This window comes from Leptodactylus fuscus, chromosome 6, assembly GCF_031893055.1.
Source record: "Leptodactylus fuscus isolate aLepFus1 chromosome 6, aLepFus1.hap2, whole genome shotgun sequence".
Taxonomy (NCBI): domain Eukaryota; kingdom Metazoa; phylum Chordata; class Amphibia; order Anura; family Leptodactylidae; genus Leptodactylus; species Leptodactylus fuscus.
In genome coordinates this window covers 138,721,425-138,749,054 of record NC_134270.1, presented here as the reverse complement: position 1 = coordinate 138,749,054, position 27,630 = coordinate 138,721,425, and the positions used below count along the sequence as shown (strand labels likewise).

The following is a 27,630-nucleotide window of genomic DNA, read 5'->3' as shown; positions in this document are numbered from 1 at the left end:
TGCCTCTTCAGCGTCTGTCGGACGCCTGCGCAGTATGCTCTCTGTTCGGCGAAGATTGCCGAACGTACTGCGCATGCGATAATACTAGGTTGTAAGGCCCGGCTTTTTTGACAGTGAAGGGATATTGGTACCAAAACGAACAGCACCCGGCCACATACCGGCAAAGCTGACAGTGCACTGCCAAGAGCAGTATAATATACGGTAGTATATGAACATAAATTCATAACAGTTGTGGAGCCGTGTCATTTATCGGCATACAAAGTAGCCTATGTGTTAACCAAGGTTACAAACTATCTATGTGCCAAATTTCATCCAAATCCGTTCCGCCGTTTCTGTGCGATTGAGGAACAAACATCCAAATGTTCCATTTATAATATTAGGATATGCACATACTACATACACAGTACTGATCCCAGAAATGACGGCACATTACACGTAGTCACACATCAAGTTATTTATTAAAATAAATTTCACATTGCCATTTGTTCTACAGTAAGATGTAAATTCACCCACAACCATTCCCATCATGGTCGGATTTCCGAGCCTCTCGTCTCCCCTCCCTCCTCCTGCTGACTATAGACTGCCTTCTACATGGCTGCAGGTGGCCGGCCCATCAGCGTCCGTCTTTGGCCATGTCTTCAGCGGCAGCTGTCACCCATGTTTTGGGGTCATTTGCTTCTAGGGCAAAAAGCAGTGCCAGTCTCGCATTACTAAAACCCAGCTCCTACCACCACAGCGCCCCCAACTGGCCAGTACATAAGCATTCCTATATGAATGCCACAGCCTAGATGCAGCATTACTTTCATCCTTGCAAAAAAAATTGGTTTGCGATTCGAAGAATCTTATGGCTATTGCTTAGATTCATAAGAATTACTGCCATGTGTGACCATCATAGCGCTATTGCCACTCTAGTTTAGCTGGCTGTTTAGGTAAATAAAAACAGCGCCACTCTTGTTTAGTGGCTGTGTCGGGTACTGCAGGTCAGCCTTATCGAAATAAAAATAGGGCGGTGCTGCAATACCAAACACAGCCACAAGAGGGATGCTGTTTCTGCCAGGAAACAAAAAAAAAAAAAAAAAAAAAAAAGACCCTTTTCTTTAATTTTAGGTAATTTTTTTTAGGGTAAAAAAAAGGAAATCTCCATTCCTTACAAAATTGTGCACCGCTGAAGACCGGCTAAGACACCAGCGATGATGGGGCTTGATAAAGTACAACAGATGAATCATTTATTCTTTTTATTTAGTTGGGTGAGGTGATGCACGAGTTGCCATATTTAGCTGTAGTACCTGTATAAACAGTAGATGGCACTGTAGTCATTACACTGAAATGGTTCATTACTCTGATATTACAATAGGAAGCAATTAATGGCTAAATTGGCAAATATTTACATAAACACATCAATATGCGTAATGATGTCACGGGCTCTGGTTGCTGCTCTCCCCATGCTTTACACTGCAGCACTTCTTGCCTGTCTAGGAACAAAAACCACTATTCTGTTATCTCCTGCTAAAAACAGACATTGCAAGCAGCTAAGTCACAAGCAGGGGTGTAATACAATCTGCACGCAACAATGCAAAATTTGCCACATAATTTTCTTCAAGCTTTCAGGGGCCAATGGAAAAATCCATTACAGGGTCTCCCCAACTACCATGTGCCAAGTTTACATGGCAGAGTCAGGGCGCAAGCGCAACCTCTGACCTCATGTGAGAAAGATTACCTGGTAAGTTCCAAATTTGGAGCCCATGCACATGACCCAGTGAGCATCTGATGTGGGGCAGATTTATCAGCAATTAGATGATACTTGGAGTGATATCCAAGTGTATACGGCGATGTGATCACCTCTATGAGGTCTTCCAATCCATTCTGTCCTGATACAGATGATTATAGAGCATGTACTATCCTGCATCGTGTCATTGGAACAGAATGTATTGGAATCCCCATAGAGGTTATCACATCATCGTATACACTCAGATGGCACTCAGGGTGTCATACGACATCATTCTATTGCAAACTCGGTCCTACGTCAGACTGAGGTGTGTGTATGGGACCTAAGGATATGTTCATAGGGCTCATAATTGTCTATAGATTATGAAGAGAAATCTGGTGGCAAAATGCACATTTTTACATGCAGATTTTCTAGTGGATTTCACCCTATGCTTTGCAAAGAGCAAAATCCGTGGTGAAAATCGGCAACGTAAAAACAACATAGTGCAGATCTAAAATCCAATTTCTAAAAATGAATTTCTACTTGGCTTGTGTGCAGATTTTTTTTGTAACCCTATACTGCCCTGGGAATCCTGGTGTTCCTACCTAACAGTCATACCTGTACAAAGTATAGGACACCTATATAATGCACAGAAAGGGTGTCGCACTATTCACTAGTGGGATGAAATCTGGCATGTCCGACAACTATGTAATCTACATGGCCATATTAGGGTATGTTCACACCTGTCAGATTTTCACATTTTACAAAATCCACGGCAGAAATCGAATGTGTAGATTTTGGTGTATGCTGTGACTTTGTAGCCCGCATACGGATTATCCACACTCAATAAGGCTGATCCAAGCAGAATCCACAGAAATAGGTAGCCTGCTATTTATTCTTGCAGATTTGCTTTCCAACACCGTTCATTGCCTTGAATGGTGTTGCAGAAATCCCTTTCATATATGGGATGCAGACGGCAATAGGATTTGATGTGGCTCAAGATAGAAACCTGTGAACATATCCTAATGCTGCCACATGCACAGCGGTCTGGACAATGCAGTCTGTGCATCGGCCATATTTCCTGGACCGTGCTCTGTCTGGAGACCCGGACTGATAGTGTCTTATTTATCTATCATGCCTCACTTTAGGACGACTACCCCGCACCAGAATCACCATGGGTCAGTAGTCCGGCAGCGAGGTAGATAACTAAGATACTGCGAGTCCAGTCTAGGAAATATGGCCGATATAAGGACTCTATTTGCTAGGCCGTAATTTCCGTGCAGTTGGCCTCGAAGATGTTGCCTGGATTATATCATATTATATATACACACTTTTTCTTTTTGTGGCTGAGCTGCAATACTGAACACTGTCCATGGACAAGAGTGGCGCCGTTTCTGAATTGTGCCAACATCTCCCAGGGATAGTGTGAACAATACTGCTTGCGTTCCAAATACAGAAAAAAAATCGTATTAAAAATCTGTAGCATCCATGTTCACGCTGACATCGGGGTGTCTATTGGCCAGAATAAAACAGCGGACACCAACGGAGCCCTTTAATGATAATAGGGTCCGTCAGGTGTCTCCGATCCGACGCAAACGTGAACACAGCCTTAGAGAACACATGACAACATAGGTAAGAGAATGATGTCATATCAACTTCCACATCACCGCAACAACCCAAATCAGCTAGAACATAACCCGAGATACTAAACACTAAAGTGAATTCAGATTTTTCAACCCTGTTAAAATCAGGAAAAAAAAAGTAAACCTAAAATATTGTCCGGAAGATAATATTATTGCATGTTAATGAAAGAAGGAAAAAATAAAACATTAAAAAAAACCCCCACAAACTTAGTACAATACAGTACATCAATTTGTAAAACCGCCCCGAGCGGGGCCCTACGTACAGTAGGTAAATACCTAGTAAACAGATTTACCCTGTCCGAGCTCGACAAGCCTACAGGTTACTGTAAACTATATACAATGTACAGAAAACACCACTGTGAATAGCATAGCCCTGTAGATTATTGCCCAGATCTCCCCCCTACATGGACGAGACGGAGGGGCATCTGACGGGAATGAAATCAGGACGGTTCACCTACAGAGACACATGCCTTGTAGAATTCAAGCAATGCCTTGCGGGTAAAGGAGTATATACAGTGTGAAAATAGATCTATATACTGTAGTTACACACAGGTTGTATATACATTTGTATATGCGCCTCAGTATACATTTACAGAGCACAGAAAACCATCCCGTCATATTGGTAGAAAGTTTCTTAATGGCCGAAGTGGGTGACAAGGAACATAACAGCTCCAATAGGGGGCGCTCTAGCTTTTCTAGAGTGCTCCAGGTCTTCTGAGTTTACAAAAAGGAGCGCAATAGTTCAGCTGAGTGCTGCGTTCCTGTTTGTAGTGTACAGATTCTACCGCTTCATTTCAGTGATCAGTGGGGGTCTCAGCGCCAGGACCCCCACTGATGAAAACTTAGGACATCCTTTAAAGATATCCTTTAAAAGGGGTTGTCTAAGATTCAAGGGTATTGGATACTGATGGGGTAACCACAGTATCTGATTGGTGGGGGTCCGACACCCTGACCCTATATCAATTAGGTGATCTGGTTGATGGGGCTTGTATACATGGTTAGAAGCAAAGCCACTTCCAACCATACACCAAGTGCATGGGCGCAGAGTTGCAGACGCCCGGCGTAACCACTACAGAGCGGCACACTGCACTGCAACTCTGCTCCCATTCACTGGAAAAGGAGCCAAATTGCTTCCAGCTGTATAAAAAGCAATAATGCCTGCAGCCAGATCATATGGTCCAAATATCAGATCCCCATTGATCACATACAGATGACCTTGCGAGTCATCAGTTTCCAATACCCTTGATTCTTGGGACAACCCCTTTAAGGAAACAGTGCCACTCTTGTCAATTGGCTGTGTCAGGTATTGCAGCCTGATTTCAGTGAATGGGGACTACATACAGCCAAGAGGACAAGAGTGACCGTGTCTTCACACTGAGTTTACAGATGCCAAGAAAGCTTCTGACATATACATCCAATATATCCATAGGCGCCTATTCCCATGTAGAAGCCAACAGAGTGTCCCATTGGCCCGTGAGGGGCTAGTCTATGTTGATATATCTTGTTTTTGCTGTATAGACTAGCGTAGTCCAATAGACTATTCTATGCAGATAGAGGTTTTTGCTTTGGAGGGTGTTCAGGCCCAATGCACATAGAAGAATATGAACGGTTCATCATTGGCCGGATTTCACCGCCAGAGACCTAGACGCGATGTATAATATTGATCCATGATGCTAGGAGTCGCTGCCTCACCTGGGCTATATATAGGGGATGCCAGATAATATAGGAAAATAAAGCCGCAGTGAGGCAGGGATTCCTAACATTATATTATAGATGTAGACTGAGAAATCCAGTCAATGTACAGACCAGAAAATCCTCTGTGTGCATGGGGCCGCAAGGACTAGTAACTGATGGCCTATTCCCAGGACTAATGGGACCCCACGGTGAGGGGCAGTACACATGGTATGACTGTAGCAGGCCTGCGGACCTTCAGTCTGCCTATAGCTGGGGGTCCTAAGCATAGATCATCGATTAAAAGCCCCCCCCACCTAATACCCCTGGCAATGACTCTTGATGATATAACAGCATGGTCAATGAAAGATTTGCAGGCTTTGTGTTTAGTCACTTGCATATTTACACTATTTTTTCGTTTTTTAGCTATATATTCATGCATGTTTGTGTAAGTAGATGCACTCCATAGATTTTATATGGTATACACACAAACCAGGTAAATAAATGCATGACTGTATCACGTGCATGCTCACACTGTCAGTAAGGATACGGCTGTAGTCACTCTCAGCCTCGCTGCCCAGCATAGGGCAATGCCATCCTGAATCAACTTTGCCAGCCGCAGCCCCGGCTTATTTATGGGTGTGCTGAGCAGCGTGTATCTGTGTAGTATAAGCGTATACACTGTAGTGTCCACAGTCTGTGGTGCCGCTCTATATTGCTCAGCAATGCCTATTGTGGCACCAAGGTTAATGCGGCTTCGGTTTGGTGCCATGATAACACCATCTCTCTTGTTTAAAGGCTCAGAAGATCTGCATCCAAGAAAAAAACTAAAAGATTAATATATCCAGTTCTTCATGGACTGAAGGGAAATTCACAACTCAAGCTAGAAATCCTTCCAAACCCCAATCCAGGTGTATCCCCTTCTCATCCCCAACTGTAAAGTGGCAGTGCCTGTAGTGTGAATGCAAAAAAGGACGGGATTCCTCAATCGATGTCTACCCTTTTCTGCACGTCGAGCTTTGCCCACTTGTGACTGGCACGTATTGAGTCCGTAGACCCCATCAGTCGTCCATTGCAATGTTGCGGAATAAGTAGGACATGGACTCTCCATTGTGGATCCGACGGATCGCTTCGGATAGAATCAGACTGATGTCCACCGTCTTGATCTTGGAGCACTGTAGTTTCTGCACTTCATGGGGGACGGTGTTTGTCACCACAACCTATGAAAGGACAGAGTAGACATAAGAAAAGTGTGAAGAGTTGGTGTTTGTACATGACGTAGTGTTTTCAAGTCAGTAAAGGGGTTTTTCTGGACTAAAATACTGATGGTTTTGCCATTAATGATCAGGGGGATCAACACATGATCAATACTCAAGCAAGCACCATGTCCTCTTCATTGTTTACCAAGCACAGCGCCATATATTCGGTAGTGGCTGTGCCTGGTACTGCAGTTCAGTCCCAATCACTTGAGCTGCAATACCAGACATAGCCACAACCAAATATATGACTCTGATTCAGCTGACTGTAGGTGGTGGAAGTTAGACCTCTACCTATCAGATACTGATGGACAATCCTAAGGCTGCATTATAAACCTGACCTTACACTTGAAACAGCAGTCTCAGCTGATGCCATTATAAACATGCACTCTTGGATTAGTCAAGCATGCATGTCTATTTAATCGGAGAACAAAGTAAATAGTATATCAGGAACCAAAACTGACTGCATCAATTGCTCAGGAACTGTGAGGGATGAAAGAAAGAAATCCAACTGTGCTGGAATCAGTGAAGCAGCAGATGCTAAGAACTGGAACTGGTGGTGAAAGGTTCTCTTTAAAATATGTGGCTATGGTAACACAATGACTTTAGTCATCGTAGCCACAACATCATGTCAACTAATGTTACAAAGAAACTATATTACAAAGTTTATTAACACCAAATGCCATTTTTTTCACTTATTTGCTGCCTCCTGCCAGTGTTCAAATCTGTAAAATAGAAGTTTATGGAGAGGGGAAGTGGGAAGAAGAGGAGAGCTCTGCAAAGCAGAGAGACATTAGCACTATAGAGCTGGGGTAACAGGAATTAGTATCCAGACTGAAATGAGTTATTTCTATCATATCTCTGTCAAGTCAGTCAGATAAGGGGGTTCACACTACTGCTGCTGTTCGCCCTGGAGTTTCCATCTTAAACCCCGGGGAAACTGGACAGAGGACGGCTTGCCGGTGGTCTGTTTTATAACCCACTAGCATCTGCCAGTGACTTTGTCTGCGGGTTGGTGTTGGCGCTAAGCCGCATATAGTTAGCCAAGTGCTGGTGTGTATGATCTGCGGCGTGCGCCCCCTCGCCATCCCCATGCACCCCCCCGCTTGCTACTTTGGCCCCCCCCCCTACCTACCGCTTGCCTCGCCCCCCCCCCCTTCTCCCCTGCGCCTCTGCCCCTAGGCTCCCCGTGCCGCAGCCCTCCCTTGCCTCTGCCCCCAGTACCCATTCCCCCATGCCGCTTCCCCCCCTGCGCCCCCAGACCCCCCTCTTCATCGCAGGCACCTAGCTCGCCCCCCGGCCGGCCCCCCATGTGCCTCGTGTACATGTGGGGCCATGGTGTGCATGCTTGGCTACATCACTGAATGTGCCTATCTACTGCTGTGTCCACCCCCGGTTGTGGCTGAAATGTCGAAAGGCATGCGGCCGAACTTTGCCCCAGTTTCCCCCTGTTCCAGAGTACTCATTGAAACTGTTCACCCGATCGATGCGTCATACCAGCAATAGCAAGGCTGCATGTGTGCTTCTCTCCGGCCCGCACATGAGACGCCATGTTATTCAGTTCTCTCGGCACCCGGCTTCTCCCTCTATATCTCAGTCCACATCATACCGTGACCCTATCAGACATTGGCTCAAGATGACATCATCTCAGGTCCTTTAGCCTAAACCAAACCTAATTTCGGTTCTCGCAGTCGAGATGCCCGGTCCTTTACCGGGATTTTAAATAACCTATGTTCTAATCCGGGTGCCATTGCAGGTATGTGTGAAATTTCAGCCAAATCGGTTTGGTCGTTTTGGTGTGATTGAGGAACAAACATCCAAACACAGGATTCATTTGAATGTGGACAGAAACCCCGGGGCAGACGGTGGCAGTAATGAACACCCCCTAAGACGACAGCAGAATACTCTTATAAGCACTGACCTCATCGATTGAGGAGTCTTCAATAAGATTAGGAGCATCTGCAGACAAGATCCCATGAGTGGCCATCACAAAAATCTTATAGGCTCCACGTTCCTTCAGAATCTCGGCGGCAGCCACAAAGCTCTCTACTTCATCAATGATATCGTCCTAAAATCAAACATACCCAAAAAAAAACAAAATTAGTAAGTCATAGGATAGGTGATGGCAAGGTGGTGAAATTGAGCGCATTCTTACCACTATGATGGCGATCCGTCCTCCCACATCTCCCACCACACTGATCGGCGGCTTTTCCTTGGCGATCATCACTTGATGGAGACAGGGAAGGAAACTGTTAAATTTCTAGTAATAAAGCAACATGGGGCACTGCGCATGCCAAACACAATGAGGACAAATACACAGCAAAGCTATCAGTGATGTGAGTGTGTTAGAGAGAAGTCATCTGCCATACAAGCATGCTGGGCAGAGGGGAGGGCTGTGGAACGGAAAACCTAGTGGACCCTGATCCTCTCACCCTTACGTGGCGATATAGACTAGACGTGGCTAGCGTCTGTCAGGGATTATGGGGTTAATTAAGTTATATTAATCACTCCAGAATAGGATCATAAAGTGGTGACCTAATCCTGACAAATCACAGGAAATTGTAAGTCTCCGTCTTTAAGCGTTATTATAGGAAATATCCCTTTAATAGCACACTATTATCAGGATACAGGAAAATCAAAGGACTCCAGACTACAGGCATGTGCAAATCGTGACCCTGGCTATGACTCAAGTGGCATGGTCCCACCCCTACAAAAAATAAAGGTAAAGAGGTATTATAAAGAGTCCTAATATAAGACCCAGTAAAACTATATTCTATGAAAGGAGTCAGATCTGTCACGTGTTGTCATCTCTAACACCAGTCTGATGTCCTCAGCTCCAGATCCACTGCTGACAGGTAGGAGGTTGTACATGTCACTGTAAGGCGGGTATACATGCCCTAGCAGTACTGACTAGGTCAGGGATAGGGAACCTTTGGCACTCCAGCTGTTGCAAAACTACAACTCCCAGCATGCACACTTGTTCTGCTGTTCTTGGAACTCCCATGGAAGTGACTGGAGCATGTTGGGAGTTGTAGTTTCACAGCAGCTGGAGAGCCGAAGGTTCCCTACCTCTGGACTAGGTGGTGCATGATTGACACCCGGTAGGACCTCAATGGGTACCCGCTCACGTGAAGGAGGAAGAAGGGCAGAGAGGAAGGAGGAGTAAAATCTGTAAATGTGGAAGTGATTCTCTACACTCCTCCAACTGGAGAACTAGGCAGCTCCAAAAGTTATGGATCATGTCACCCTATTCTTCATCACAGCATCAACATATTGCTGGGAACAATGGAGTGAGGTCATGAACTTTGGAAGCGTACCATGGAGACAAGTCTTTATATCCGACTTCCTCTAGTCTGGAAATACAAGAGCCATTCACCCTCCCCTTCCTGCAAAGAACATGCTCAAATTTGGCAGGCCGGTATTAGTATTGGAGAAGAGTGAGAGCACACAGTAAGCAATGAAGCACAGCAAATCCCACACAGCAGGCACCCGGCATACACACAGCACACGGCACCCTTTCCATACTTGGCAGTTCAATGTCTGGATACAGCGGCTGCCGCTTGCCTAATATCAAAAGCACAGGAAGCAAGTAAGCAATGGCTGCACATAGACATAGGTTAACCCTTCTGCAAAGGAGTAATCTTAAGAAAAGTGATGAGAGGAGAGAAAAATTGCTAATTATTGTGCAAATATGATATTGTTTATAGCAGAAAATTGGCTCATATTTGATACCATCATCCCCGGTATGTATTACTCTAAGGTGCTGCAGCATTTCAGAGAGAATATGTCCGTGAAGAAAGTTGGACATGGGGAGAAGTGTCCGCTGGGTGGCTCCTTATCTGGCTTCATTGACAGGTCTCCCTATTTAAAAGGGATTTTTCAGGCTACATGTTTGAACACTAGACTGGCGGGTGCTCTAACAACCAGCACCCCCACTGATCAGATGTTCTCAGCAGCTGATATACAGAGAATGGAGCAGGAAGCAGACAGCGCTGTTCTCTGTGTATTGATGATGCTGAGTAACTGTAGCATAGCTCCCATTTAATAGAATGGGAGATAACAGGAAATACCTAGTCTGACCACTAGATAGAACAGAGCTGTCTGCTTCCTGCTCCATTCTCTGTGCATCAGCTGTAGTGTCTGACTTCCACCAAGCTTATCCTAGGATATTAGGATAAATTGGCATCAAGATTTTTAACCTGAAACCCTCTCTGAGCACAGGGACCTTCCTATAACAGACTCTGGCCAAAATTATTGATATTTTAAGTGGTATCTGGGGTCCGCTAAACCACTAGCATGTTTTTTTTGCAGCTGGATTTTAGAGTCCCAAACCTGACACTATTAGTCACATCCACCCCTAAAAGTTTCCTTTAACATGTAACTTGTCGAGGATTCATCTCAGGAGACATAATAATGCCAGGTTTGGGACCCTTCAACCAAGCTGAGTCACATGCTGTCAGTTTAGTGACCCCAAATCAGGCGACATATTAAGTCTATATACAAATGCACCAATGTGAATGTGACAGATTAAAGTAGTGTAGTCTGACACTTTCTATCAGTGAGGACAACTCTTCTTCTTAAAGAGCAGATGTGATTAAGTTCTAAGAAGTCACCAGCCGACATTCCTCCGTTCTCTTAGAAGACATTCCATGGCAGACTATAATCCCTCTCCTGCTGCCGGCTCATCTACTCGCCCCGGCCTTCAGCAGTCTCTCCCCTTACTCAATAACTTATCACTCCCTGTATTTACAATGCTATATTTATCATGGCTAAGAATAGAAGTAAAGAATGACTAGTGCAAGAAATATTCCCCTTTTCTCTAAATGACACTAAATCTTTATACAATGTGCAAAATATAAAAATCTAAAGCCGGCCATACACATTAGAAAGTCGGCCGTACCCGCGCAAGTCAAAGGGTTTGGCAGATAGATACATCTTATGTGAATGGTTGACTATATTCTATAAAAAAAAACTGACACTTTAGATTTGACTGCAATTTACCCAAATATTTTACTCCCCTAGTCGTACTAAGGGTGCATTCACACAGAGCAACGTGCCGCGTGACCTGGCACGTATACGCCGTGTGAGATTTTGAGCGCCGTATACGCTCCCATTGATTTCAATGGGAGCCTGGATCGTATACGCTGCGTTATTTTGCGGCCGCAAAATCAAGGCCGCAAAATAACGCGGCGTAGACGAGACTAACTCCCATTGAAATCAATGGCAGCGTATACGGCGCTCAAAATCTCACACGGCGTACACGTGCCAGGTCACGCGGCACGTTATTCCGTGTGAATGCACCCTAATAAAGGTTTATGAAGCCAAAATATGGGGATCACCATGATAGACAATGAATGAAGAAACTTACAGGGGATCTCGAGCCCGGGGTGCACGGTGGTATTCTTCACAGTGGGTGGGGAGTGACGTCCGTCTGCCATATCATGTTCTGCGCACTGTGGCTCCCCGTGGATCACAGCCAGTCCCAGACGCAGTCGCTCGGCGTAGGACTGTGCCCTTATTAGACGGTAGAACATAGTTAGTATGTGTCAAGCAGCAAATAAGAGCAATGTTCCCTGTGATTAACATGTGGTAGCAATGAAGGTCTATGAGCTTAGCAGGACATCCCAATTTATGGTTGTTATTCACAGCGGCGATACCAATTATGTATCTTTTTTTTCTAATCAGTTCTTTAATAAACTGTTCCCAAGATCGTTCATATAACACAATGCAAATCAAATGCATTGCAGCTTGTTATGTTGTATACTGGAAATCAGAGAGGCCACCTTATACACATCTGTATATATACAAGTCTTGAGACCATAGTTAGGTCCTAGGCTCCCATGGCAAGTCCTCGCACCTCAAGATTGAAGGGGAGTAACAGCAATGGGGTAAGAGAAGGAGCCCCCACAACTGTATAAGCAATAACCACAGCTTCTGAGGGGTTAAACAGACAGGATCAGAGTTATCTCCATCCCTGGCTGTTAGAGCAGGATGTCAGCTGTATAATGAAGTGAAAACTGTATAAACTGTCGATGTACGACTCCTGGGCCGCCACCATTACGGTCCCATAATAGCACGGAGGCTCACATTAAAATTCCATTCTGCTGATCTATGCTATTATTGGGCAGCAACAGATTATACGGCATAGTCTTTCCTCTGATCTGACATCAGGCATGAAGAGATGTAACTGCACACTGAGGCCCCATGAACACGACCAAGTACATTGTCCGGTGTGACGCAGAGTTTGCAGTCAGATGTCACTAACATCCAAGTGTATTCCATGATATACTTACCTCTAGGGGGGGGCTTCTGATGAGTAAATGACACGGAGCAGGATGGAATGGACCCTCAGGCACCCCCCTTGGAGGAGCATTAGCCTGTTGTGTGCACTAGGCCTGAGGCAGCCCAATGCCCAGTTTTGTTCAGCTACAAGACGCTCCTGCCGTGATAAAATTCACCAACTTCCAACATGGTTTATTTTTATTATCACTCACGCAACAACCCTCAGGCGTGAACTGCATGGCCTAAAGTTAGATGAATTCTTCCCTACCCAAGCGACTCCGCAGCTTTAGCACCTTAACCTACCGATTATAGTGCCTTTACCTGAGCCCCAAACAACCCCACCACATAAGATCACCGTTCACCAGCACAGAACATAAATTTTCACCAATCATCTCTTTTTATAAGATACCATTTATAAGATCTGAGATTGTTTGGTTGTACCTCTTTGCTGCATCTGGAGACTTTGCAACGATCACTGCATTTCTGTAATCTTGAATCTGAAATTAAGGAATGGCACAGCTGAGCAGAAGATCACCTACCTGCCATTACATGAAATGCCAAGACAATGACAGAGTACCTGACTACTAAGGAGGCAACTGGAGGAAGAGTCTGAATGTGGGGTATGTGGTACTGCTCACCTCCTCTTGTATATACTGCAGCAGGAAGGGCGATGCTCGGAGGTTGTCTACAGGAAAGTTGAAGAAGCCCTGGATCTCTTTTTGATGCAAGTCCATTGTGATGATGTGTGTGAGTCCTAAAAAGTCAAATGACAGTGTCATATAAATATAATAAAGGGAACCCATTCCTTTTGCAACCAACTCCTTAAATTATGTGCACAGTTTGCAGAAGGTGTGTTGTATTTGGTAGTGACCTCTTATCAATTCTTGCACTAAACTATAAATCTGTAAGGGGCAAAGGTGATCACTCAACTTACCGGCACTGACATTGGCCCTGTGCCAATATGGCGCAACCAAATCTCACTTCTATCTACCTGTTATACTAAACACTGGCGATTCACTAACTGTATGCTGGAAAGTAAAATTTAGGACATGATATCCTATATACATACAACCAATGGACTAATAATAATTTTAGGGCCCCTGGGGCCGGACTCACAACACCATTCAGTTTCTCACAGACCTAAGGTCCTTGAAAGACGGACATTTCGGTCCATTTAAGGCCTTATTCATACAACGTGTTACAGCCATTTTACAACCCAGAAATGTCTATGACTTTAATCAGATGTCTATTTTTAGAGAGAGCACATCAGTTTTAATTTCCCTGTGAAATTGAAGACTTGCACAAAGTCCTTTAAAAGGAGTGGGTGGTCCATGTGGTTACCCCAGAGCAAGAGACAAACTTTTCCATGCTCGCTGAGATGAAAAGGGGACCTATTTTTAATGCTCGATTCACTACTTGTGGATCTGAAAATTGGTTTTATGAATAAGAAAACCCCTTTAGGACAAAGCCCCATGTAGCATTCCATGGCAAAAAAGTGCTGCGGGAAAACCGTGGCAGCAACGCATCATAGCGGGGAAAAATAGTGGCAGTAATGCATTATTGCGGGAAAAACTGCGGAAGCAACACATCATTACCGGGAAAACTGTGGCAGCAACACATCATTGCAGGAAAAACCATAGCAGTAGCACATCATAGCGGAAAAAAACAGTGGCAGCAATGCATCATTGCAGGAAAAACTGTGGCAGCAACGCATCATTGCTGAATGATCATTGCTGAATGATGCAGCACGTTTTTTTCCCCACAGTGCTTTTCACTTTCTACTTCCATTATACCTACAGGGAAACCGCCAACATTTTCGTAGGTATAACTGACATGCTGCGATTTCCAAAACCGCAGAAAAATCTGCAATAAAAAAAAAAAGCTGTGTTTCTGCAATGTGGGGCCTCAGCCTTCAGGTCAGGGACACATATTGCATACACACAGAGTTGGCAGCTGCAAAACAGTCTGTGGTTAAACAAAGGCCATCCACATACTATAGTCAAAACTGCAGTGCAACCACGTTGTGCTGTGGGTTATGAACATACACCATGTCAAGTATTGCTGTCTGTTCACCCATGATTTTCAACCTTTCCCATGCAAAGGTTGAAAACTAATGCCAGCTGTCCAGGAGTCGCTGAGAATGTAAAAAACTGGCCTGGACATTCTGCAGCAGACCAGACACATGTGGCCCTAACCTAAAAGGGTTTGCCAGGATTGCAATACTGATGACCTACCTTTAGGTGAGCACTGCAGACTCTTCAGTGAAATACAAGTACAGTGACATACACTGCGAGCAGCTGTGTTTGGCATTGAATTCACTTGAATGAGACTGAGCAACAAACAGACCATGTGACGAATGAACGTGATGTCACTGGCCTGAACAACACTGTGGGCAGATGATATGCGGGGAAGGGGATATCTGACCTACTCCAATCAGATACTGATGACCTATCCTTACGATAGATTATATCAATATAACTCCTGGAAAACCCCCTTTAAAGGGGATATCAAAGACTACATGTCAATACACCGCTATTTTAGACATGCAAACAGAAGCTACTTTGTAATATACTTATATTTTAAAACCTTTAAAATTAAGAGATCTGATATCTCATGTATGGCTTCCAACTAGCAAATGCCCTTCACCAATCCTGAAAATAAGCCATAAAAACCTTAATCCTGGACAGCCCCTTTAATTGGAGGTTACAATGCTAGCTAGGCTGCATATTTTGTAGGTTATCTGATAAACTCTGTACTGGAAAAATCCTGTGCAGGCTTAGGATAGGTCATCAATTAAATATCACCAGGGTTCCCGAAAAACCCCTTTAGGCTAAGGCCCCACAGTCCGGAAACACCATGCTAAAGCGCTGCGGGAACAACTGTGATAAGAATGCATCGCGATTCTTCCCGCAGCGCTTTGAACAAAAAGTTCATGGAGGTTTCCTCTGTGGACTGTTACCATTATATCTACGGGTAAGCCGCCAGCGTTTCCATAGATATAATTAACATGCTGCGATTTCCAAAATTGCAATGGTTTTGGAAATCGCAGTGTGTTCGCGCTGCGGATTTTAACGTAAAGTGGGCATGGGATTCGCTTGAATCACTTTTTTTTTACTGCATAACGCCTCGATTTTTCCCGCTGCGTTTCCGGCCGGTGGGGCCCCGGCCTTAAAGGATAAACATCACAGTGTCCGCCATAATAAAGAATTACATCCAGCATCTCCCACCTACCAGCATTGGACAGCATGGAAGCCAGCAGTTTGCATACGATTGATCCCCTCTTGCGCATTTTACTCTGTTTACTGTAAGGAAAATATGGGATGACCCCGATGATGTTCTTGGCACAGGATGTCTTCAGAGCATACGTCATGATCAACAGCTCCATCACAGCAGTGTTCACGTCCCTGGATGGTAGGTGTGAATACAGAAAGCTATTACCTCATGTGCCAATGGCCACTTAAAAGAAACAAAGCAGATGCAAACCATTTTACATTGTGACAAAGCCCCATATTAAACAGATGGACAATATGAGACTGTGAAAAGTATGAAGGCGCACACCTGCCGCTATAATACTGTGACCTTCAAGCCTGAATAACGTGAAGCCTGCGCTGGCCGGAGATAATAATGCTAGCTGTAATCCCTATTCACCGACAGCTGCGGATGCCAAAGGAATGAGGTTTACGCTGAGCGCCTCCTGTGTGCCGTGTATCCCTTCTTATACCCACATTATATGGATTCCAGGAATAGCATGTATGGCCTGATGGGTCAGTGATAACATGAGGAAGGCAGATTACATTGATTCACAGGGGACACGATACAATCTGTTGCCTGTAAGGCTGTCGTCTTCTTCTAGATTCACGCCAGCTGCCCACCCCCCAGGGGGAATAGGTTTGTATACCTTGGGATCGTCTGTATGATAAATATATCCTGTCCACGAACCGATTCCTGGATTTCCACTCTGGTTTCTGAGAAGATAATGACACAGTTAATAGAAAAGTAAAAATTTACAAAGAGAGTTTTCTGTCCCAAAATCAAATTTTTATACTGATGACCCATCCACAAAAACCCAGACCCTACACAGATCATCTCTTCTAGCAGGCTCCAGGTGTGGGAAGCTGCGACTATGACATGAACAAGGACGCTCCTAATACTTACTAATATGCACTGCCACTTCAAGAATAAAGAGGGTGCTAGAAGAAATTATTTCTGTAGGGTCCAAATATCAGACCCTGACAGACTATATACTGATGATCTAACCCGTGGATAGGTCATCAGTATGAAAATTCTATTTGGGGCCAGAAACCCCTTTAACAACTTCACAGATATGAAGCAGAAGGTTAAGATCTGGCCGACTCACCTCCATTGGTCTCCTGGTAGACAACTGCTTTTCCAAGTTCTATTCCCAGTCGCCTAAAAGAGAAAGAAATGGTTTTATATGTTCATGTACAAGACTGGATGATTTTCAGCTTCCAGTATAGCTCTGTAAGTATTAAGGAACATACACTAATCAGCCACGATATTGCAGTAACAGGCCACAAGAAAATGGCCGCTTACTTACTGTGTAAGCGGCCATTTTTCTTCTGGCCGTGGGCATGTGCAGTCAACTCTGCCTGAGGCCTAGAAGTTTGACTCCCAGCGCTGGAAGAAGAAGGGTGAAGAGGCCGTTCCTGAAGAAGATGGATGCGTCGCTGGAGAGTTCTCTCGCAGCATTGGGGACGCCCCCAATGCTGTGAGAGAACTCATTTGCATACCGACGATAACCGGGATTTATACCGAATGGCGGGGTGGAGAAGACATCCAAAGGTAGGGGAAGAATAGCCTTTCTTAAGGCTATTCTTATGTGTTAGTCACAAAAATTGCATTTTAATGATAGGATCCCTTTAAGGAAATCTCCCACTGCAAAAAAACAATATAAGTGCCTCTGAATAACACAAGAAAGTATATAAAGAACCACAAGTACAATGAATAGCGGAGATACTGCAACAAACAATAGAAAGTTCCCACTGGTGCCCATAGTTTGGGTCGATGGTGCTCACTTACTCGGTGATTCTCTTGGCCAGCTCCACGCAGGCAGGACTGGAGTTCGCAGAGAACACCCGGTATCCGCTTCTGGCTGAGTTCATAGTACAGGGACCATTCAGCCACTTTGGGGGCCGGGAGTAAGAGAAAACAGACTTGTGAGGCATTAGCATCCGTCTTGGCATGATGATGACACCTGAAATACACTGACATGGCTACCTGATCAACAAAAGACATTGCAGCCAACAGAGACAAGCAAAGACACTGCAGAGAGAATAAAGAACAGGGACATACAGATCGCGGGGGCTTCATTCACAAGTGTTGGAGGCTTTGAGGTCTGCCTTTATTAGGCCTGATAATTCTCTGGTATGCAGTGTATGTTATATTACATGGAAAGTTTTCTGCAGGACCCTTGATCCACGGACTTTCTGAGCAGTGTGCATTAGATAATCCTGTAAAATTCTCCTAAAGCTAAACCAAAATACCATGAAAGGGGCAAGGTCAGTAATAGTTACCCCACATAGCATAATGCGCTGTTAGAGTCTCCACACAGAGTACAGTATAATATACCCCCCATGGTTCCCTCTCCCACCCACAGCATAATGCCCCCCCAGACGCCTTTTTCCTCAAACACTGCATAATGCCCTTCCAGACCCCCACACACACAATAATGACCCCTTGGTGCCTGAAGTATATAATGCCTCCCCCTACACATGGCATAATACCCCATAGGTGCCTCCCCCTACACATGGCATAATACCCCATAGGTGCCTCCCCCTACAAATGGCATAATACCCCATAGGTGCCTCCCCCTACACATGGCATAATGCCCCATAAGTGCCTCTCCCTACACATGGCATAACACACCAGGGGGGCCTGCCCCTACACACAGTATAATGCCCCACATGCGCCTCTTCCTACACATTGCATAATGCTCCCCGGGTTGCCTACCCCCCCACACACAAAAAACACACACTGCATAATGCCTTCCCGAGCACCTCCCCACCCCCCAGATACACACAATAATGCCCCCTTGGTGCCTGCCCCTACACACAGTATAATGCCCCAGGGGTGCCTCCCCCTACACATGGCATAATACACCAGTGGTGCCTCCCCCTACACTTGGCATAATACAACAGGGGTGCCTCCCCCTTCACATGGCATAATGCCCCCTGAAGGGGCCCTTCTGCAACACAGAATATTGAAACTGGCACAAGGTAGGTAGGGGCCCCATTACAGATTTTGCACTGGAGCCCAGGAGCTTCATGTTACACTGAGGGCTATGGAATCTACTAGGCGGGCCATAGTGGTGCATGTGTATGCACAATGGATCATGTGACCCAAGAAAGGACTACCTCCTTTTTATTTGGAGCCCCCAGAACAAGTCCTATATAATCCACCGCAACCAGTGAACAGCGAGATTAGGATATGGAGCCACTATATATTTCCTTTAGCACATACGGTGTACTTCCCTTTAACCTCACCCACCCCTCAGCACTTCAGATACAATTAAGAGGGTGCCATCTGAGATCCTAGTACTTCTGTATGTGAGCATCTTATAGATATAGAGTCCTGACCTAGCGACAAAGTCTCTCTAAGCTGTATATATAAATAAAGGTGGCGAGCTGAATGCCAGAGATTGTCTCCTATAATCCTCCCGAGCGGCCCCCTCCTGATGTACTCAATAGCTTTATGTCAGGACTTACCGCTGCAGAGAACATAATATAATAAAACACGCTACGTTCTGAGGTGCACGGTCCTACGTGGTCATGTGCATACGCCATCAGCGGCCTACCGTGTAAATGTCCCCACAGGGGTATACAAGAAATGCTGCAGGATTTCTGCATCATGACATCTTTTACCATGTACAGAAGAATCCAAAAATCAGAAAAATTCTGTTCACTTCAGTAGTATACCTGGCCATGGTGGTAAAAGTTACTGCAATGGCCCAAAGGGTTAGGAAAACCGGCTATAGTGAATTACGGCTACGCAATGTGCAGGACTTTTTTATGTAGATTGTGAGCCCTATATAGGGATCACAACGTACATTTTTCCCTATCAGGATGTCTTTTTTGGAATATGCAAACACGGGGAGAACATACAAGCTTGCAGATGTTTTTTTGCCCTTGGCGAGATTTGAACACCAGGACTCCAGCGCTGCAAGGCTGCAGTGCTAACCACTGAGCCACAGTGTGGCCCCAATGTACATTTATTTTCGTATCAGTATGTTTTGTAGAGTGGGAGGAAATCCACGCAAACTCCTAGCAGATGTTGTTCCTGGCAGGATTCGAACCCAGGACTCCAGCGCTGCAAGGCTGCAGTGCTAACCACTAAGCCACCATGTTGCCCCAATGTGCAGGACTTTTTCACGCAACAGAGACTCTGGCCCAAATGTTAGCATAGCCTTAGATAGCCGTCAGCCAAAGGCAAGCTAAACTAACAGCTATTCCTCCCAACCCCTATAAACATGCACACTCAGCTCAGCTAGTACAAGAACAAGCTACCGCCAACTATTGGACCTTCACATACCGACCCCGAAAACAAAAGGATTGGACATGTTGACATCCAGCAGTCAGATCCTTCTACCCCCATCTTGTGTCACTGATAGAAATTTAGGACACCTTATACATGATCATGTTGTCTAGGGAGACCTAATAGGATATCTATCAGAAGCAGTGAGATGTAGAAGAAGAGTCGGCAATGGCTGTATCCGCAGAGGACAATTATAGCTGTGGTGTCGCAGGCTGAGATTCTACAGAACAATGTGGAAACCTAATCTTCTGGCACAGCTCCGGCTATATATTGCTATTTTGGTGCCGTTTAACGTGTTCCTCCCCCCCCCATAACAATGCAGAGAAGGCCTCTGTTCATGCATGGCCAGGTGAAAGGAAGAAGACGTCCACTACGAAAACTATGCGCCCTGACAAGCTGAGATCAGAGGTCACAAGAACTGATGGATTACATCATATCATGGTAGACTGGCTCAGATGTTTTTGGGGGGTTTTTAAATGTAGATTGTGAGCCCCATATAGGGATTACAATGTACATTTATTTCCCTGTCAGTATGTCTTTGTAGAATGGGAGGAAATCCATGCAAACACGGGGAGAACATACAAACCCTTGCAGATGTTGTTCCTGGCAGGATTCGAACCCAGGACTCCAGCGCTAACCACTGAGCCACCGTGTTGCTCCATCGGTTCAGATGTTTTGATAGTTGTTGGCCAAATCCTCAAACAACTTCACTCTGAGTCCCTCATAAACATGCACACTTGGCTCAGGATGCATGTTTTATCAATGCAGAGAAGAGAGTAGGACACCACGTCCAGCCACTACTCATCTCCCTTGCAGACAGAAGGATTATTACCCCTAAATCTGCTGAGGGTCAAGAGATCCTCAAAAACATTGGCCAGTTTCATCGCCATCGGTGGTCTTGCTAATTTGGGGCATTAGTCAGAAAAACCAAGGATCAGGCAATTGGATTTCAACGTGCCTTAGTCTTCACATACAAGACCGTAGGCGGTGTTAAACTAGATTGGATGGCATGTGGATTGGCATCCGTGTTTTATGGTCCCATAAACCTGAATAAAACCAACAAGTACATTTTGTAGCTCATTTTTATGGCCCAGACATTGATAAACCAAGGACATGTATATGGGGTCATAGCAATGAATGGGGCCGTACAATAACATAGCATACAAACTCCGAGTACAGTAGTGCTGCCACCAGAGGTGTATAGCAGTGCGGATTAGTCACTGACAGCACCTGCATGCTCAGCCAAGCATTCATGATTATGTAGGGGGTGTGAGAGGAATAACTACTGGCAAACAGCCACCTATGTGTATGGCAGTAGTGGGAATTTATGAAGACTAGCATGCTGTATGCCAGTCTTCATCCATTCCCCTGCTGGCGCAAGATGAATCTGAATTATTAAGAGGCTCTGGCATCTTAATAACTATGGCACACTGCCATGTGCCAGAACTGAGATCTATGCCAGTCAGGGACTAGTGTCCCTGACGTGTATAACTGACGTGAGTTTTCTGGCCTTGGCCTTCACCCACTTTCGTAAAAAGGGGCACGTTGGGAGCAGAACAAACAACGCAGAACATCTTTGGAGCAGAAAGGACTGTGTGCCAAAGATGCAGCACATTAATATTCACCTATGTCATTTCACTGGAATAAGTGCGGAGTTGCTAGTAATAGTGAACAATCATGGCAGTCATGACATAAGAAAGAACAGTCGAGGTCGTGTATTACTGTGTAAAAAATGAAGCGACAATTTTTTGCCCAAAAATGTGAATATGTTGGTTCCTTTTAGTTCTATTGATAGTGTTGTGTTAGGTGAAACTCTGTAGTTCCAAAATAAGACCCGTTTAAAAGGGTAAATATTAATGATCTGCCCTACGGATTAGTGGGGTCTGATACCCGGTACCCCCACAGACTAGCTGTTCTCAGTAGCAGAGATCGGAGCAGAAAGCACACAGCGCTGTTCTCTGTGTAGTGGTCAGACCAAGGTATTGCACATCAGCTCTGATTCAGTTGAATGGGAGCTAAGCTGCAATGACTCAATACCACCACTAAACAGTGAACAGCGCTGTCTGCTCCCTGCTGTGAACGCTGATCGGTGGTGGTGCCGGGTGTCAGATTTTAGGATGGGACATCAATAGTAAGCAAACAGACAGAATTGTTCTATATACATTCCCTATGGATATCATGTCATTAATAGCACTTATTGATATTGTGACATAGGTAGGCAAGAGACCATGGCAGATTTCTGCACCAGCCGTGGCTTCTTTCTACACTGGCCCGAGGGTATTGTGTTTTTCTAAGGCTTTTGCAGTCCAAACTATGCCACGCTAGCCTGGAAAAGCCCTGCAGCCCTATGTATACATGTATAATGTATGTATACATTCATTATGGCTCTGATAAGCTGATGCCCCCTGAAACAGCAGAAAAGTGACTGTACGAGGGGCACAAAGAGGAGATGGGAGGCTTTAGGCACATCAATGGCAAGCATGGCACGTAGTTTCCTTCATTTCCCTGGATCAGGTACTGGGGGATAAACTCAGTGACAGATGTAAATCAGGATCAGTATGTACAAAGGGCATGATGGGAGTTGTAGTTCTACAACATCTGTAGCAGCTCCAGGTACAGGTGTCTATGGATTAGGTACAAACATGTATGCACAGGAGATATATATTCTATAAACATGCACACATTATACATATATATCACACTCACTAGTATATATACACATGTATACACTCACACCTCTCTCTCTCTCTCTATATATATATACACACACACACGTATACACTCACACCTCTATATACACAGCCACCCCCTCTGTGAGGCATTGCACTGTCTGCTATGTGCTGAGATCACAGTATCCACCTCTGCAGTGCAGACCTTGTCACCGCTCACAATACCAGTCATACAGAGGAGTTCCAGGGGCTCACTATGGAGCTCCCCTTTAAGTGGAGCCGATACGTGCTGATCAGTAGGAGGCGCAGACTATGGCAGCGGCTCCGGCAGGAATACACAGAATAGCCGCAGAGGTTGGGAGCGCACACAGACAGACATACAGATGGTGGGGACCGGGGTGCGGTGTGAGCCGGGGCGGGGGCCCTGGTTACACGGGGGGCCCGGGCGGTACATACCGGAGTCCTGCGCACTAGTCTTTCCTGGTTTGCGACACAAACTTCCCTATATCCCGGGGAGATGTTAGAGCTATGTGAGAGATAGGACCTGTGGTGACGTCACGGTCATGTGATTGGTCACATGAGGGGAGGGACGGAGCGGTGGCTTCTAGAGAAGTTACTAGTGATGTGCTGTACATAGGGGACGTATCAGTGCTGGCCCCGGGATGGGACGTGTGCTCTCTCCGGAGAAACAACATAAACATGCTGGGACTTGTAGTTCTCTCTTATTATACAACATAAGCATGCTGGGACTTGTAGTTCTCTCTTATTATGCAACATAAGCATGCTGGGACTTGTAGTTCACCTTTACAATACAACATAAACATGCTGGGACTTGTAGTTCTCTCTTATTATACAACATAAACATGCTGGGACTTGTAGTTCTCTCTTATTATACAACATAAGCATGCTGGGACTTGTAGTTCTCTCTTATTATGCAACATAAGCATGCTGGGACTTGTAGTTCACCTTTACAATACAACATAAACATGCTGGGACTTGTAGTTCTCTCTTATTATACAACATAATCATGCTGGGACTTGTAGTTCTCTCTTATTATACAACATAAACATGCTGGGACTTGTAGTTCACCCTGATTATACAACATAAACATGCTGGGACTTGTAGTTCTCTCTTATTATACAACATAAACATGCTGGGACTTGTAGTTCTCTTCTGGTTTCTAAGCACCTGCTGTACTGTCCCAGGTAACCCATCATAACATCACCCAACTACAGGATGGACATGCTGGGGAATCTAGTTTTTTCGTAGTATTCAAACCGTCATTGTGACCTTCACATCAGCGAGACATGCTGGGGCTTCTAGTTCTCCCACAGTATACAATGCTGGCTGGAATGCGCCTGATATCCATAGGGGCAGAGTAGTTGCAGTTATTATCGGCTCCTGGACCCTGACGGGGCCCTAAAGGTCCTTCTGTCACATATATACCACTATTTAAATAGCACAGGGTAGGTAGGGGCCCTCTAACATATTTAGCATTGGCGCCCAGGAACTCAAGTGATATCTCTGCTGATATCATGTATAAATATATTCTTTAGTTCTTTTCTGGTATACAACCTCTTTTGTAATACATACAACACAAACATGCTAGGGCATCTTGTTGTCTCCTGACATACAACACAAACATACTGGGTCGTCTTGTTCTTCCCCAGTATACAGTCCCTGTTGTAATGTTTACACTGTAAACATGGCAATGCTCTGTGGGTTAAACACCCTATACTTCACTGATACATTGTAGCAAACTACCAGAGAGATTTGTGCAGTGTTTGCTGATTATGACCAGATACAGTTTTATCCTCTGGGTGTGAACAGGTTTATATCTCAGAATATAAACAAAGTTCACAAAAAAACAAACAAACATGCAACTCCTGACCAGCTCACCGCACCTACCATGTACTACAGTGGTGTAACTACAGCGCCACCTCCAGGGTTGTCTTTTGCTTGTGGATGTTATATAAAATCATATCCACTGGCTAACACGGTACAAAGATATTTTTCCTTGTGGATGTTACTCACAGCTAATCTGATTGTCACAAGGGATCCCCCCCAAGGGATCACCCCCCCCTCAAATCTGTACAGGGGTGTGATGAGTGAGTTTTCTCTGATCTCAGAAGCTGCGTCAAAACTGCAGCTGTGTATTAAAGCCACCAGTAGCCTCATGTGCGCAGTGATAGTGCCCACGCCATCATTTTGACTCTAAGGGCTAGTTCACACGGGGCATGGTATGGTGTATTTTGGTCCTGATTGTGACGCGAGAAGCCATGTCAAAATAGGACCAAAATGCGCCTGCTGTGACTGTCACGGCTTCCCGCACCGGAGTAAGCCCAAATGAATGGGCCTAGTCCAGAGGTTGCTGCCGCGAGGCGTGGATTCAGCGCCAAAATCCGCCCCCTCTTGTCCCGTGTGAACGAGACCTTAGGTCCTGTTCACATCTGTGTTTGGGCCATTCTGGTCACCTAACCACATGCGGCTACCGAGCGGAAACCACACGGACCCCATTATAATCTGCATTTTCAAAAACGTGTGAGTTAAGAATGTTAGTTTTTTTCCTTATAGATTTAATAGGGGAGAAGAAAACGCAGAGGAAACTACAGTAAAATGTCAATAAAAACCGCGGTGGGAAAAAAAAGCAAAGCTGTGGGGGGGTTTTCGGCAATGTTTTTGGCTGCTGTGGAAATCCAGTCTATAAAAACGCTGCGTTTTAAAAGTACCTGCAAAGTGAGTTCAATTGTAGCTGCGGAATATTGAGCAGTTTCCCTATAGATTCAATAGGACAGGAAAAAAATGCAGCAAAAACTTGGTGCGTTTCCATCAGCAGTGGTTTTTATTTATTTAATGTAGATTGTGACCCCCACATAGAGCTCACAATGTACTTTTTTTTCCCCTATCAGTATGTCTTTTGGAGTATGGGATAGAAATCCACGCAAACACGGGGAGAACATACAAGCTCCTTGCAGATGTTTTTTTTTTCCCTTGGCAGGATTTGAACTGAGGACTCCAGCGCTGCAAGGCTGCAGTGCTAACCACTGAGCCACCGTGTGGCCCCGGCAGTGGTTTTTAGCTGTGTTTTGCTATGTATTGGCTATAGACATGGCAGACTATTTCCGCCACATTTTCTTTAATCTCATCTACATGTTTTAAAAAACACATACATTTTCGGAAAAACGCAAATTTCAAATTTTACGTGTGAAAAACTGCATTTTCCCTACAGCTTTGTATACAAACATGCAGCAGAAATGCAGTGACAGATTCCGCCATTTTATTGTGCTTTTTATCTGTTTCACTAAATGTGGCCTAACTGATGTTTCTTGGTTTCTTAGAGGTCAGACAGTGGACAAGGCCAGCGGATAACTCAAGTTGTCTCTGTGTGATATAAGACTTTGCTTGTAGATCTGATACAATTATTTGAGGTAATCCCCCAAATCCCCCCCAGCCCTTCCCCATTATTTTCAGCATACAATGTTTTTTCTTGAATAATTTTATCTTGAAACCAAACTCCACATACAATGCTTGGCTGGATGTCCCAACAAGTCAGCATGGTCCTGTATTAGTGACTGTGTGACTAGTGGCGCCTCCCTGCATTATAGTGCGGTACTACTTGTTCTGTACTTCTGTTTACCTGTGCCAGGATCAGCTGCTTCTATGAGCACCAGATGAGAGCGGCCCCATGATATTTTTTGGAGACACTATATACTTTCCAGGACCCTGAATAAGCTCCTGTCACCAGCTTAGAAAATGCAGCTCTTTCCAGGGGTGTAAGGGCCCCTTCACACGGCATAAGCGCGCCGCTCATTTAGACACGTATACACGTGTCCGAGCGTGGCGCTTCAAAACAGAGCCCATTGATTTCAATGGGAAGCGCGCGTATATGCCGATATACACACACTTCCCATTGAAATAAATGGGCCTTAACTAGCAAAGACTGGGCCCCATAGCAAACATAAGACTTCATCCCCTTTACACCTCCACCTTTCAATGTTCCATATATTCAGCTCTCCATACCTCTGGCTATTTTCCATGCTCATCCTCTCCCTTATTTACACGCTGGCTTGTTCTCTATCCTATTTCTTGACATCATATTTACCTCCTGTGTTTTGTCCTCATCACATCTTGTCTCTAAGATTTATCTGGCTTACTTCTGTTCTCTATTCTTTTATTTTAATTCCTTTGCCTTTTGTTATATAGTTCTCTGTTGTTACTTCTTGGCAAATTTATGTTTATGTACGCTGCTTGTACTATGACGCTATATGTGACCATATCTGACATGTCATTGATATATACCTGTGTTTATTGCTCCTAGATTGCGTCTGATGAAGGTCTAAGGACCGAAACGTCATATCCAATTGATCTAGCCTGTCTTTCTATGCCAATATTTTGCATTTTGTCAAAAGGCGTTAACTATATTGTAAAATAAATCTCTATATTCCTTTGATCACAAAACAGTGTGTGTAGCAAAATCTATTTTCCATAGCAAACATTAGACTTGGGCCCGTCCACACATGACATAGCGCCCAATTTCTTGGCCCCCACATGGTATAACGCCTCAGTTACAAAGTGTCCTCCACACAATATAATGTCCCACAGTGGCCCCTCCACACAGTATAATGTCCCATAACAACCCCACCATACAATATAATGTCACATAGTGGCCCCTGCACACAGTAAAATGTTCCATAGTGGCCCCTGCACACAGTATTATGTCCCATAGTGGCCCCCGTACACAGTATTATGTCCAATAATGGCCCCACCATACAGTATAATGTTCCATAATGGCCCTTGCACACAGTATTATGTCCCATAACGGCCCCACCATACAGTATAAATGTCACATGGTG

General features: G+C 44.9%; 2 protein-coding genes across 6 annotated transcripts in view; one reads left to right on the top strand and one right to left on the bottom strand.

The window, feature by feature from the left end:
• Nucleotides 1-24,304, top strand: part of UBALD2 (UBA like domain containing 2) — a 77,871-nt gene extending 53,567 nt beyond the window's left edge. Inside the window, exon 4 of the transcript XR_012716904.1 lies at nucleotides 24,294-24,304. The gene's annotated coding sequence lies outside the window, so the exon portion shown is untranslated. The remainder of the gene's footprint in view (nucleotides 1-24,293) is intronic.
• The window catches only part of PRPSAP1 (phosphoribosyl pyrophosphate synthetase associated protein 1), a 37,246-nt gene continuing 10,055 nt past the window's right edge, over nucleotides 440-27,630 (bottom strand). Inside the window, exons 1-12 of one of the 5 annotated variants that reach the window (XM_075277399.1) lie at nucleotides 23,234-23,334; nucleotides 17,598-17,772; nucleotides 16,915-16,967; nucleotides 16,456-16,522; nucleotides 15,789-15,961; nucleotides 13,196-13,311; nucleotides 12,999-13,054; nucleotides 11,644-11,789; nucleotides 9,801-9,839; nucleotides 8,431-8,501; nucleotides 8,197-8,343; nucleotides 440-6,239 (exon numbers count right to left, since the gene is read on the bottom strand). In XM_075277399.1, the coding sequence (XP_075133500.1) occupies nucleotides 6,081-6,239; nucleotides 8,197-8,343; nucleotides 8,431-8,501; nucleotides 9,801-9,839; nucleotides 11,644-11,789; nucleotides 12,999-13,054; nucleotides 13,196-13,311; nucleotides 15,789-15,961; nucleotides 16,456-16,522; nucleotides 16,915-16,967; nucleotides 17,598-17,761 (1,191 nt within the window). In that variant the 5' untranslated portion in view covers nucleotides 17,762-17,772; nucleotides 23,234-23,334 and the 3' untranslated portion in view covers nucleotides 440-6,080. Of the gene's footprint in view, nucleotides 6,240-8,196; nucleotides 8,344-8,430; nucleotides 8,502-9,800; nucleotides 9,840-11,643; nucleotides 11,790-12,998; nucleotides 13,055-13,195; nucleotides 13,312-15,788; nucleotides 15,962-16,455; nucleotides 16,523-16,914; nucleotides 16,968-17,597; nucleotides 17,783-23,233; nucleotides 23,335-27,630 lie in introns of those variants that run through there. The other 4 variants (XM_075277402.1, XM_075277398.1, XM_075277400.1 and 1 more) reach the window with 4 other exon arrangements.